The sequence below is a fragment of the Telopea speciosissima genome, chromosome 9 (assembly GCF_018873765.1).
Source record: "Telopea speciosissima isolate NSW1024214 ecotype Mountain lineage chromosome 9, Tspe_v1, whole genome shotgun sequence".
Lineage (NCBI taxonomy): Eukaryota > Viridiplantae > Streptophyta > Magnoliopsida > Proteales > Proteaceae > Telopea > Telopea speciosissima.
This window is the reverse complement of record NC_057924.1, coordinates 4,776,127-4,789,600: the sequence shown is the minus strand read 5'-3', so window position 1 is coordinate 4,789,600 and position 13,474 is coordinate 4,776,127. Positions and strand designations below refer to the sequence as shown.

At 39.2% G+C, this 13,474-nt stretch overlaps 1 protein-coding gene across 2 annotated transcripts in view; it reads left to right on the top strand.

Annotated features, from left to right (window-relative positions):
- The first annotated feature begins 2,037 nt into the window (after positions 1-2,037).
- Positions 2,038-13,474, top strand: part of LOC122639882 (CCR4-NOT transcription complex subunit 9-like) — a 43,673-nt gene continuing 32,236 nt past the window's right edge. Inside the window, exons 1-2 of one of the 2 annotated variants that reach the window (XM_043832902.1) lie at positions 2,038-2,350; positions 10,842-10,910. In XM_043832902.1, the coding sequence (XP_043688837.1) occupies positions 2,156-2,350; positions 10,842-10,910 (264 nt within the window). In that variant the 5' untranslated portion in view covers positions 2,038-2,155. Of the gene's footprint in view, positions 2,351-10,838; positions 10,911-13,474 lie in introns of both variants that reach the window. The other variant, XM_043832901.1, reaches the window with a different exon arrangement.

The window sequence follows — 13,474 nt, the reverse complement described above, 5'->3', positions numbered from 1 at the left end:
AATAGTGATTATAAGACTTATTAACCTTAGAACAATGTTTTTTAATGTGCACCAAATTATACGAACTGTATAGCACAATAGACTATCTTTCCTAGGCTAGTTATACAAAGAAATGAAAAATTAAATTACTCTTAAAAGGAAGGTTTTTAGCTGTAATGATCATCATAAACTTGGTAAGATTGTAGGATTTAATCATTCTTAAAAGAAGGTTGTCATCGCACAATTGGTAAGATTGAAGATTTCAAAATCTTTAGAAGGAGGAGGGATTTTAGAGGGGTCCTTTCTCCCTCCTTCCCCCCAAAAAATCCTCCTAGTTAATAAACTTTAGAGAGGAGGGGGATTTTAGAGGGGTCCTCCTCCCCCCTTTCCTAGGCTAGTAATTCGAATAATTGAAGAACTATATCACTCTTAATAAGAAGGTTTTTACTAGTAACAATCATCATAAATTTGGTAAGATTGTAGGATTTAATAACTATTAAAATGAAGGTTGACCATCGCACAATTGGTAAGATTAGAGATTTAATAATCTTTAGGAGGGGGATCCTCCTCCCCCTTTTAGGCTAGTTATAAAAAGAAATGAAGAATCATATGACTCTTAAGAAGAAGGATTTTGTCTGCAACAATCATCATAAACTTGATAAGATTGTAGGGTTTGGTAGTTCTTAAAAGGACGGTTGACCATCACACACTTGGTAAGATTAGAGATTTAAAAATCTTTAGAAGGAGGGGTTTTAGAGGGATGGTCCTCCTCCCTTCCCGTCCAAAAAATCTTCTTGGAAAAAAAAGAAGAGAAAATATACATTGGTTAGAGCTACAATTGATTCCTTGATGTGATGAAAAAAAAAATGATCGATGGAGAGAAAATGATGAGCTATTTGTGAGATAGGAAGTGATTTTCTTGGACTACACAATTATTTGCCACATGGAAAATTGGATAGTGCTAAAATTTTGAAGATCCCTATGGATTTTTGCTCACATGGCCAGTTTTAATCTTAAATAGAATCTACTAAGTGGGAAAATAAAGCATTAAAGAATTCAAGAGTTCAAGAGTTCAAGACTACCGAAAGGGCGAGGACCATTAAGGGTAAGATTTGACATATAGTCGATGCGAACTATTTCCTAGATACAAACCATTGAAATTGTCACATCATTTATACACATACAATTCTGAATATGCCGATATAGAAACATTTCTTCTATTTTGAAAATTTTAATGCATTTTTAAAAAACAAACTACCCCACGATATCAGAGTGCAATCTACCCTTCACATAGTTTTTTTTTGAATTAAAATTTTTCTTTATTTTACTCAGAATATGTGGGCTTCATGTGGATAATACCTTTTTCAGAATGGCCGCCTGCCACACCCATGTTGTGACTCGTGGGAGCAAGGTTTTAAAATTAGAATTCAGGGATCAATCGATCAGAGCAAATTCCAATCTAATTCAAATCTAAATCAACCTAAATTGGTCCGAACCAACCGATTCTAAGATGGTTTTTTTTGTAAGGAAAATGGAATCAGCTTCAGAAATCGAGTATCAGTCGAATCCAAGTTAAACCATGAAGAAAATGGCTAGGAATCAGTCGATCTGATTCGATTCAATTTCAATTCAGGATTAAGATCGATAGAGAATCACTGATTCCAATCCGGATTGGCTTGCTCTCCCATTCGATTCCATTTTTTGAAACCCATGTGTGGGGAACTCCGGAAAATTATCTCCTCCAGTTCCTTGCCCGGCCCAGTTCTCCGGTTCCTCTAATAAGGGGTGGTAGACCCCACTTGGGCAGTCTTTGAGCAGGGTTAGGGTGGTCATTTCAACCCCCTTGTTAGAGGAACTGGGCCGGGCAGGGAGCTGGAGGTGATAAAGATCCGGGGTACCCCCCCCCCCCCCTCCTATCCGCTTTCCCGGTCAGGTTGACAGTTGCAGATTTCGTGATTCCGGTTTTCATTTCCGAGCTTGTCACTTATCTTTTTTTGGTAAAGCTTATCACTTATCTTGCGCACTTGCTTTCCCCACTAGGAAATCGAAAATTTCGCTTTTGAATATGTAAAATGGGGAAAACACCGTTCTGTTCTTCTTCTCTTATAAACATGTCAACGGTCTTCAATTCTCACGTGAGGTGATCAAACAACGCCGCTTCGGTTGAGTCCTGATTATGTCTATGCTTCCTCAGTCATTCTCTCTGAATCCTTCCTTCAGCGGCTCCAATCCTACTTCTGCCAGTGCTAACGCCAACGTCGCCAACGCCGCCCACGCTAACAAGGACCGTAAAATGGCGTCCGCTGAGCAGTTGGTACTTGAGCTTAGTAACCCTGATCTTAGAGAGAACGCACTTCTTGACCTCTCCAAGGTATGCCCTTTTGGTTTTGTTCCCCCCAACCCTCTTCCACTTGATTATTATCGTTTTAATCCAAGATCGTCCTTCGTTTATAGCCGAGTTGTATTCCGGGGGGTTTTTTTTTTCATGGAATTTTAATGCGTATTTGAAAAAAGGAAAAAGGTTCCCTTATCACTTCTCTTATCGAATTCTTGAAGCCTCTTGAAGAGTTATCAATTTTAATCTTAGTCGAAGACCCCAAAGAATTGTCAATTTTCATTTTTTGAAGTCATCGTAGAATGCTTTATATGTAAGCAAATATTTTCATTCTGAAAATCGTTAGTGATAGATTCATCGATTGCAAGTTCATCAAAGATCGTAGTTTAAAATTTCCTCAAAATCTTGGTGAAATTTGCTAATTTCAACATACCCGAGATGAAACAGGAGGTGAAACCCAGAAGCAGCATAATTTCGGTTGAAAGTTTGGTAATTTTGCTAGTTTAGAATGATCCGTTTTAATTAATCAGTTTCTTTTTTTCTACAATGCTTAGTTGGATTAAATTGCTTTATTTGTTGGCTACTTGGATAAAGCATTTTACAATGTCTGGAGATAAATATTTCAGGTATCTGTCAATGCGGCCATGATCAAATGCTCATCTATGTTAAATTCAAAGTTCCATCTTTATACTTGTCTGACAACTCTATATGACTTCATTGAAGACTTTAAGGACATGAAAATTAAGAAACATGTTGATACTCTTTTATGCTTGCATGTGGCTTTTGCAAGATTGTTTTAGTTATACATTTCAATTGGTTGTAGCTTTATTATGTTGTAGTAGGTTGGATGCATTAATCTAGAATAACCGATTTGGTGTGAGGTATCTTATGCAGTTTCTGCTCGTGAGTTTCAATATTAATTATATAATAACCTATTATGGTGCTTTAGCCTGAGATTTTCATCATGTTGTGTTTGTTAATACCTTTCCAATTGCTTTGTTAAGATTGCAAGCAGGGATTGAATATTTCAGTGGCTTTATTTTTATTTTTTGTATTAGTAGGAAGTATTTTCATGGAGAGTTTTGTGTTGTGCCTAGAGTTTGAAAACATTGCGAGACGTACAACCTTATTGGTGTTGAAACGTGGAAACAATCAGACCCAAGAAGTTAGCTGAGTATGTTTCCACTTGTATTTTGTTGAATTGTGGATTCAGGTGGTGGAATGGTTTGAAAGGGTATCCATATAATGCAAAATAAAGTTTCCTTTTAGAAGGTGATAAGATAATTTGGGAGTAGGGATTGAGATATTGGTATTGGGGATGGTATCGGTCTCTCTCGATACCGATCTGGGTCTGCCCATATCAGCTTGGATTGGTTGATTTTATCCCTAGTTTTCATTACAAATCATTTTTTTTTACGATTTTACCCTTGATTCGATACCAACTCCCGATCCAGGATCGGTCAGACCCGTTTCGGCCGACCCCATACCGATACCTCATTCAATGTTTGGGAGTCTCCATTCTTTCTGACTTCTCATGTAATTTGTAATACTGCCCTCTATTTCTTTGATAATGAAAATAATGGGGATCTTTGGTCACCTAAGGGTTAGGGTTGTAGAGAGCCCAAATAAACCACAATCGCAGGAAATTAGGCCAACAAAGAGAAAGTCAAATACTTAGTCAGCAAAGTCCCTCCCTTTTTCTTTTCTAGACGCTTTCACATGGATGGTAGTTTTATCACAACTAGGAATATCTCTAAGTACTAAATCATTATACTTTCCATTAGCATGACAGAAAAAGGATCTCTTAGGTTTCTCTATTGATTCTCTCCCTGTCAAGTATTTGGGTTTGCCTCTGATTCCAGCTAGGTTAACTGCCCATCATTGCACCCCTATGCTTGACCTTGTGCGCAAACGGCTCCAACTTTGGAAGGGCAAGCTCCTATCTTTTGCAGATCGCCTTGAACTAATCCGATCGGTTCTTCCTCTTATCTTTATTGGTCAGGTATTTTTGGCATTCCTCAAGCTTTTATTGCCAAATTGGAAGCTCTAATGTGCTCCTTTCTTTGGAAAGGTTCGGACTACACCAAATGCCTCCATCTCATCTCCTGGGCTTCTGTCTGTTTCCCCAAAGCAGAGGGAGGATTGGGTCTTAGACGAATCAAAGATATAAATTCTGCCGGTATCCTCAAGCTGATTTGCAAGATAGCATCAAAGCAAAAGAGTAACTGGGTGGACTGGGTTTATTCTAGACTTCTCCGAAAAGACTCCATTTGGTCGGTTCCCATTCTCTCTGAAGCCTCTTGCATTTGGCGGAAAATCTTGCAATTTAGAACCTTGGCCCTTAGATACATTTCTTCTTTGATTGATGATGGTGCTGCCACGAGACTTTGGTTGGAACCTTGGCACCCGTTGGGTAGTCTTCAGCAGCTGGTGAGTGATAGAGTCATCTGCAGCCTGGGTTCTGATAGACTTGCGATGGTTTCATCTATTATCAGAGATGGCCATGGGTACCCCCTTACCCATCCCCCTCCTCTCTCTACCATTTTTGGACAGCTCTCTCCAACATCTCCAGGAGACTGGTGGGGAGGGGTGACCGGATTACTTGGACTGTTTCTTCCTCGGGCCAATTTGGCTTGAAGTTTGCTTGGAATCTCCTTAAATCTCAGGGATTGGTGGTTGTATGGCGCAATTTAGTTTGGTTCCCTAGCCACATCCCCGCCAAAGTTTCACTTCTTGGAGAGCTCTTAGAGATTTCCTGCTGACTCAGTCTTTTTTCATCCCAAGGCATATCCCTGCTGCCCCATTCTGCATCCTTTGTTGGAATGGATTAGAAGATGTTGACCATTTGTTCTTCAGCGGCCCTTTCACCTCTCGGATCTGGTCTTGGCTTCTTTCTCGTTGCTCGCCCTCTAGGCGGTGTATCCTTCCTCTTCAGCGAGAGTGGATCTGGATTGACATGATTTACGGACGTTCTTTAGCTTGTGATCGTTTGGGGAAGCTTGCTTTCTGTGTTGCAATCCACCATATTTGGCTCTAGCGTAACCACAAAAGATGGTCTCCCAATTCTCGATCCTTCCATCAGATTTGTGAATCCGTCTCCTTTGATATCAAAAGCAAAATTGTTGGTGTGCCCCTTAGATTTATTGATACTCCAAAAAATAGGCATATTGTATCTTCTTGGAATCTCCCCCTTTAGCATATTTTAGGGGCTTTGTATGTATTTTCTCTCTTGTATCCCTTTTAGGGCTTTCTTTTTTGGTAATGATATTTTTATTCATAAACAAAAAGGTGCATAACTCCGTACTAACCTTAAAATGAGGGGATTTAATTTGCACCATATTATACAAACCATACTAGCACACTAGAGTATCTTTTCTAGGCTATTTATACAAAGAAACGAAGAATTTAATTGCTCTTAAAAGGAAAGTTTTTATTTGTATACGACTACTGTAAACTTGGTAAGTAATGCAGCCTCGTGGCAGCTATGGATCGGGTGAATCGAGAACGCTTTAATTCGTCATGGAGTTGATCAATCGAACAAGCACAACACGATTGCAGGGAAACTCTTCTTGAGCTCCAAAGACTAATGTCTCAATTTTCATTCCAATAATCACTGAAGTTCAATGTCTACCAGACTTACACTTATATGAGAAATCTCAAATCATGAAATGCAAAAAAAATAAAAAATAATAATTAAAGAAGAAAATTCAAATCAGGGGAGCACTGTTGCAAGAATCGTGGAAGGGCTGAGTTTCCTCCACGATTTTGGTTTTCTTCCTTTGGGAATGGCTAGCTGTTGGTGGAGATCTTCTGAATATGGTTTCCTTATTAGCAGAGATGGAAATCATCCTTATTTAAATTAAATCCTCCCAAATTGTGGTGCTACTAAAATGGGGTAGATTCTTGATTGATTGTCAATCAACCAAAAATGGTAGGTACTTCAATCAAAGGGATTGGATTGCCAATCAACCAAGAATGGTAGGTGTATCAATTAAAGGGATTGGATTGTCAATCAACCAAGAATGGTAGGTGCATCAATCAAAGGGATTGGACCCTTAACCTTGGCTAGGTGTGCTTGGTTCTTCTTGGCATTGTTATGGGCTATCCTGGCCGATCTTCTTAAGGCTGTAGAATGCTCGGCCTAATCTGGGCTTCATATTGTAGGTCTGGGCTGCATCATTCCCTCCAGGTTGTAAAAGAGTTCGTCCTCGAACTCTTGCCCCGATCGATGATGGTTGTCACCCACTGAGATCAATCGGAAACCAAGCAAAGTTATTAGTGATCTCTCCAATTGAATATACCAGCATTTGCAACTCGACTTCAAATTTGATGACGATAGCAATTGATGTATTCACGGCTCGAATAAATGAGGGATTAAAATATGGCTTGTAGATGATGCTTATACCTTGAACAAATTGAAGTAGAGATGGGAGAGAAATAACAGCCAAATACGGATCATCATACGTACTAGTAATGTTGACCCGCTGGAATGTGTCTCCATTCATCTTCTTTGCTACATTGTCAGCGAATAAGTAATATGGATCTTGATATGGTGCCATGTTCATTGTTTCCTTCATGAAGAAATCTTCAGAAATAGAAACGTGTTGTGCTTCTAAAATAGAATCAGGTTTAAGGTTTTCAAAACCGCAATGTTCGTCAATGTACTCATCCTGGTACTCGTCAAACTTGGGAGGTTCTCTATAATCAACCTAGGTGATGAATTGATCACCTTCGATGTCGACTTGTGAAGCCGAACTAATAATTTCTGGTTCATTATCGTTGAAGCTCATATCCCATATTGGTGGAGTCCAATCGGGGGATCTGTGTCGATTAGTACTCCTCATTCAAACAAATTTTTGACTCTTTGAAGACGAAGAGTAAGCGCCAGATGTCTCCTCATTCGAACTCGGACGTCGCAAAGCTTTCCTCAAATGTTCATTCTCGAGGCGAAGTTCGGCAAGTTCTTGCTGAACACGCAAACGTTCGTCTCTTGCATTGATATTCTCAACATGGACGGTATGACGTCTTTGTCGTGTTGGTGCTATTTTTGTCTCTTGTTCTCCTCCAAGAGCTCTGATACCAAATAATGCAGCCTTGTGGCGGCTATGGATCGGGAGAATCGAGAACGCTGTAATTCGTCATGGAGTTGATCAATCGAACAAGCACAACACGATTGTAGGGAAACTCTTCTTGAGCTCCAAAGACTAATGTCTCAATTTTCATTCCAATAATCATTGAAGTTCAATGTCTACCAGACTTAAACTTATACGAGAGATCTCAAATCATGAAATGCAAAAAAAATAAAAAAATAAAAATTAAAGAAGAAAATTCAAATCAGGGGAGCACTGTTGCAAGAATCGTGGAAGGGCTGAGTCTCCTCCACGATTTTGGATTTCTTCCTTTGGGAATGGCCAGCTGTTGGTGGAGATCTTCTGAATATGGTTTCCTTATTAGCAGAGATGGAAATCATCCTTATATAAATTAAATTCTCCCAAATAGTGGTGCGACCAAAATGGGAGAGATTCTTGATTGATTGTTATCAACCAAAAATGATAGGTACATCAATCAAAGGGATTGGATTGCCAATCAACCAAGAATGGTAGGTGCATCAATGAAAGGGATTGGATTGTCAATCAACCAAGAATGGTAGGTGCATCAATCAAAAGGATTGGACCCTTAACCATGGCCAAGTATGCTGGACCTTTAACCTTGGCCAGCTGTGCTCGGTTCTTCTTGGCCTTGTTATGGGCTATCCTGGCCGATCTTCTTAAGGCCTTGGCCTGGTCGGCCTGGCTGGTAATCTGGGCTTCATATTGCAGGTCTGGGCTGCATCAGTAAGATTATAGTATTTAATAATCCTTAAAAGGAAGATTTATATTTGACTATCGCACAATTGGTAAGATTAGAGATTTAATAATCTTTAGGAGGAGGAGAGATTTTAGAGGGGGAGATTTAGTCGTCCTCCCCTCACCCCCCCCCCCCCCCCCCAAAAAAAAGAAAGGATAGAGAAAATATACCATGGCTAGAGCATACAATTGAATCCTTGATGTGATGAGGGAAAAATGATCGATGAGAGAAATCATGAGCTATTCGTGAGATTGGAAGTGATTTTCCTGGACTACACAAGTATTTGCCACATGGAAAATTGGATAGTGCTGAAATTTTGGAGACCCCCAAGGTCTTTTTCTCACATGGCCAGTTTTAAGCTTAAGTGGAGTTACCAAACGGTCATTAAAGAAGTCAAGACAACCAAGAGGATGCAAGGACTATTTTGGGTAAGTCATAGAAAATAATATAAAAAAAGAATGTCTAGGGGCTATATGAAGATATATGGGATATATAGGACTGAATTTGATACTAAAATTTGACTTTTAATGGATGCAAACTATTTCTTAGATACCCGTACCATTAAAATTGTTGCATTACTCATCCACATGACCAAACTCTAGACAGGCCGGTATAGAAACCTTGCCTCCCTTTTAGGAAAAAGCTTCCCCATTACACTAGAGTGTAATTTCCTTGTCACATATTTTTTTTCTTTAAATCTGAATGTGGGCTCCATGTGGATGATACCTTTTTCAGAATGACTATTGGTGTGGCGGGCAGTTTCCGCCCCACAATGGTGCTTGTAGGGAATCGTCTATATCCGCATTCCATAGAGAACTTGGGCTATAGATATTAGGCCTCAGTCCATTGACACTTGTTTATTACCTGATTTCGGTTTCCATCTGAGTTTATCACTTGTCTTGCACATTTGCTTTCCCCAGTGGAGATCGAAAAAATCGCTTTTGAAGTTGTAAAATAGGGGAAAGCCCCCTATTTTGTTGCTCTTCTCTTATAACGTGTCAATGGCCGGTAATACTCACGTGAAGTGATCCAACCACGATGCCTCGCTGAGTTCTGCTTATGTCTATCCTTTTTCAATCATTCTCTCTGAATCCTCCCCTCAGCGGCCCCAAGACTGCTTCTGCTAGCGCCAATGCCAATGCCAATGCCAATGCCAATGCCAACGCCAACGCCAATGCCAATGCCAACGCCAACGCCAGCGCTAACTCTGCTCAGGCCAATAAGGACCGTAGAATAGTTGGAAGTTAACGATTGTAAGAGAACAAGGAGAGAGATGAGAGTAGAAGGTTGAAGAAGAAGAAGAAGAAGACGACGAAGAAGAAGAAGAGAGATGATGGTAGAATGTTGTGTGTTAGAGAAAATGATCTCTACCACGCCTATATTACTTCACTAACATAATATATGGAATTACATACAGCTCCCTAGGGAGTTGAAAAGTAAAAAAGGACAAATACAATGTAAGACAATAAGTAAATAAACTAGTTCCCAAAGTACCCTTAATATATAACTATCAAAAATGGCGTCTCCCGAGCAGTTGGTGCTTGAGCTTAGTAACCGTGATCTTGATTCTCAAAGCGAATGCACTTCTTAAACTCTCTAAGGTATACCCTTCTGGTTTTGTTCCCCCAACCCTCTTCCACTTGATTAGTATTGTTTAAATCTAAGATTGTCCTTTGTTTATAGCTAAGTTGTATTGCTAGTGTTTTTTTTTGGATTTTAATGGGCATTTGAAAAAACAAAAAGGGTCCCATGCCACTTCTTTTATTGAATTCTTGAAGCCTCTTGAAGAATTATCAATTTTAATCTTAGTTGAAGACCCCAAAGAATTGTCAATTTTCATTTCTTTTAAAGTCATCATAGAATGTTTTATATGTGACAAATATGTTCATTCTGAAATTTGTTAGTGGTAGATTCATCGATTGCAAATCATCGAAGAATGATCTGTTTTAGTTTATCAGTTTCTTTTTTCAAAAATGCTTCAGTTGGATTAACTTGCTCTACTTGTTGGCTACTTGGATAAAGCATTTTACGATGTCTGGAGATTAATATTCAGATATCTGTTACTGCGGCCATGATCAAATGCTCATCCATGCTAGACTCAAAGTTCCATCTTTATACTTGTCTGACAACTCTATATGACTTCAGTCAAGGCTTGAAGGACATGAAATTAAGAAACATGTTGATACTCTTTTATGCTTGCATGTGGCTTTTGCCAGATTGTTTTAGTTATACATTTCAATTGGTTGTAGCTGTATTATGTTGCAGTAGGTTGGATGCATTAATCTAGAATAACCGATTTGGTTTGAGGTATCTTATGCAGTTTCTGCTCGTGAGTTTCAATATTACTTATATACTAACCTATTATGGTGCTTTATCCACAGATTTTCATCATGTTGTGTTAATACCTTTCCAATTGCTTTGTTAAGAACTTAAGATTGCATGCAGGGACATTCAATTTCTGTGGTCCTATTTTATTTTAGTTTATTTTTTTGTATTTATAATCTAGAGTTATCGGATGTTTGTATTCATTTTTAATTAAAGACCTTTTCTTCTACATCTGCAAGTTATCAATGGTTGACTGAATTGTGCCAAGAACATTTTCTTTTGACATTTATGACATAAATTGAGGTTTTACTTTTCTGTGATAGGCTATAACTTGTGTTTTTCTTTTCTTTAGAAGAGGGAGATATTCCAAGATTTGGCCCCATTGTTGTGGAATTCTTTTGGTACTATTGCTGCACTCTTACAGGTACGTCCATAACCCTTTGTTAATTCTGTTTTGAAATTGTAAATCTACATTATGGTCAATTTGTTATCAAAGTATGTTCTAGACTGTTGCCAAACAGGTCCATCAATTTTGTTCTCTGAACTTATGCTGATTATTTTCCTCATTTTTGTATATTATGTACTATTTTTTTCCAGAGTATACTATCCACTTTGGCCTTTTTGTAGCGAAATACCTTTTCTTTTCAGGAGGATGTATCTCATCCTTTTTTTTTGGCTCTTTCTTTAAATCAATTCAGAAAAATTATTTCTTGTTTGTTCTACTATCACATATTTCACTGTACATTTTGTTGGTAGTCTGCTTAGTTCTTAATTTCTTATATTCCCCAAATCCACCAATTAGTATTACTAGGAAGTAATTTTATGGAGAGTTTTGTGTTGTGCACTTGTGCCTAGAGTTTAAAAAACATTGTGAGAAGTAAAACTATTAAGTATTATTTAATTTAAATTAATTATTTTATTTGTAATATGTTATGTATGGGTTGTTGTAGGGAGTTAGTAGGATGGTAATTAGTTGATGGAGTTAGACGATAGTGGGAGAGGTATGGGTTCGGTTATTGAGAAGTGGGAGCTGTTACAACTCCTTATTGTAATCCTTAAATAGATATGAAGCAATAATAAAGATAGACTTTTGGAACCCTAAAATATCTCTAAGAGATGAGGTAGGCTTCCTCACCTAAGCCAAGATGTCCGACTTCGTCTGTAAAGCCAAACCCCTATCCTGTTCTCTTTCTCTCTCTCTCTCCCTCTTTTTGGTTGGGTGAATAAAAGAATTCATTACCAAAGAGAGAAAAAGAATTACAAGAACCCCCGAAGGGGAACAACAAACGAAAAACAGCAAGCCAAAGCCTCAGCTAAGGGGAGCTGGAGCAACAAAAGAGACATTAGAGAGACCCCAGGAGGCAACTATTAGCTTGTTCCTTGGGGGTTGTCAGAACAAAAGGAGGGAGGAGCTAGCGATAACTTCGATTTAATTTCAAAAGAAATGGAATCCCAAATCTGCTGATAAGATCGAGAGTTGGAGGTCCATTTCCAGAAATTACGCTCCATCCAAATATGGTTGAGAGTTGCACAAAAAGCCATCTTTCCAACCGTATCACAAATAGAGGAGCCAACATAGGTCATATCAATCCAAATCCACTCTCTAGAGAAAGGGAGAATTCTTTGAAGGGCAGGCCAGCATTTGATCAGAATGCCCTTCCAAATGGCAGCCGATGTACGGCAATCAAAGAATAAGTGATCAGAGTCTTCCACATTGTTCCAACAGAGGCAGCACGTAGGGGAGACTAAGATCTGGCGATTGCGAAGAAAGGCATGAGTTGGAAGACAGTTGGTGAAGACCCTCCAGGCCGTGAAGCAGTGGCGGAGAATGTGATGCTTGAACCAAAGAAGATTCCACCAAGAAACCAACGGACCTTTCTGATGAATGAAATTCCAGGCTGCTTTGGAGGAGAAGGACCTTGAGTTGCTTGACGACCAAGAAACACAATCGCCTCTAGTCGCAGGTCTTCTGGAGATGGAATGAAGATCATTCCAAATAAGATTAAGCACAGGGGAAGTGGTAGGGGGGCCCCAATCAGCTTGATCTAGGATGTCAGCCACCAAAGCTAGCCTATGAAGGCCAGAAGCATAAATGATTCTCGAGGTGACCGAGTGGAGGAGGATCCTCATTGGGTGCCAGTGGTCCAGCCAAAGGAAAGAAGAGAGACCATTACCAATCTGGGAGTGAATGGCCTGAAGCACCAGGTGGCGGGTAGTTAGGATCTTGCGCCAAACCCAAGAAGCATTTGACAAGGCTGAGGCAGTCCAAATGGAATCCTGACGAAGGAGGCCCAAGTAAATTCAATCGACCCAGATGCTTTTTCATTTTTGTAACAATCTTCCAAATTAGCTTGATGATACCAGCAGAGTTTGCTTCTTTGATTCTTCTAATACCCAAGCCATCTTCCTTCTTAGGGAGACACACAGCAGCCCAACTTAGAGGATGAAGAAATCTTGAGGATTCGTTGCCCTTCCAAAGAAAGGAAGCCAAAGAAGTGAACTCTCCCTCTTTCTCTCCCTATTATCTCTCTTTTTCTTATTTTCTGTTTAGGTTACCCTTGCACGTAACAAATACGTGCATCAAGGCTGGATTATTGCTTTGCTATATTGAAGTTAGTTATTTGGTAATGGATGGGTTATTTCTAGTGTTATGTGGGGCAGTTAAGGAGTTATTGGGTCGTCACGGTTAAGTGATAGAGGTTTAGGAGTGAGTTGTAATACGTGGGAGGAGTTGTAATGGAAGTGTTAACTCAAGCGTAGAAGTTGTGTAACGGCTGCCTTTAGCAGCCCTATTTATTAGTAGTATCAAATGGAAGAGATAAGTATTGAATCCCCTAAAAATTTTGTTGAAGTGTAGACCGGTTCCCCAGCTGGTTTAGTTCCTTCGTTAATGTGTGTAATTTGACCAGATACATTGTAGTGTCTAGGTTCATTATGCACATGTTAATTGTGCTAGATTGGGGTTGAGTAAATCATTCCATAATGTAA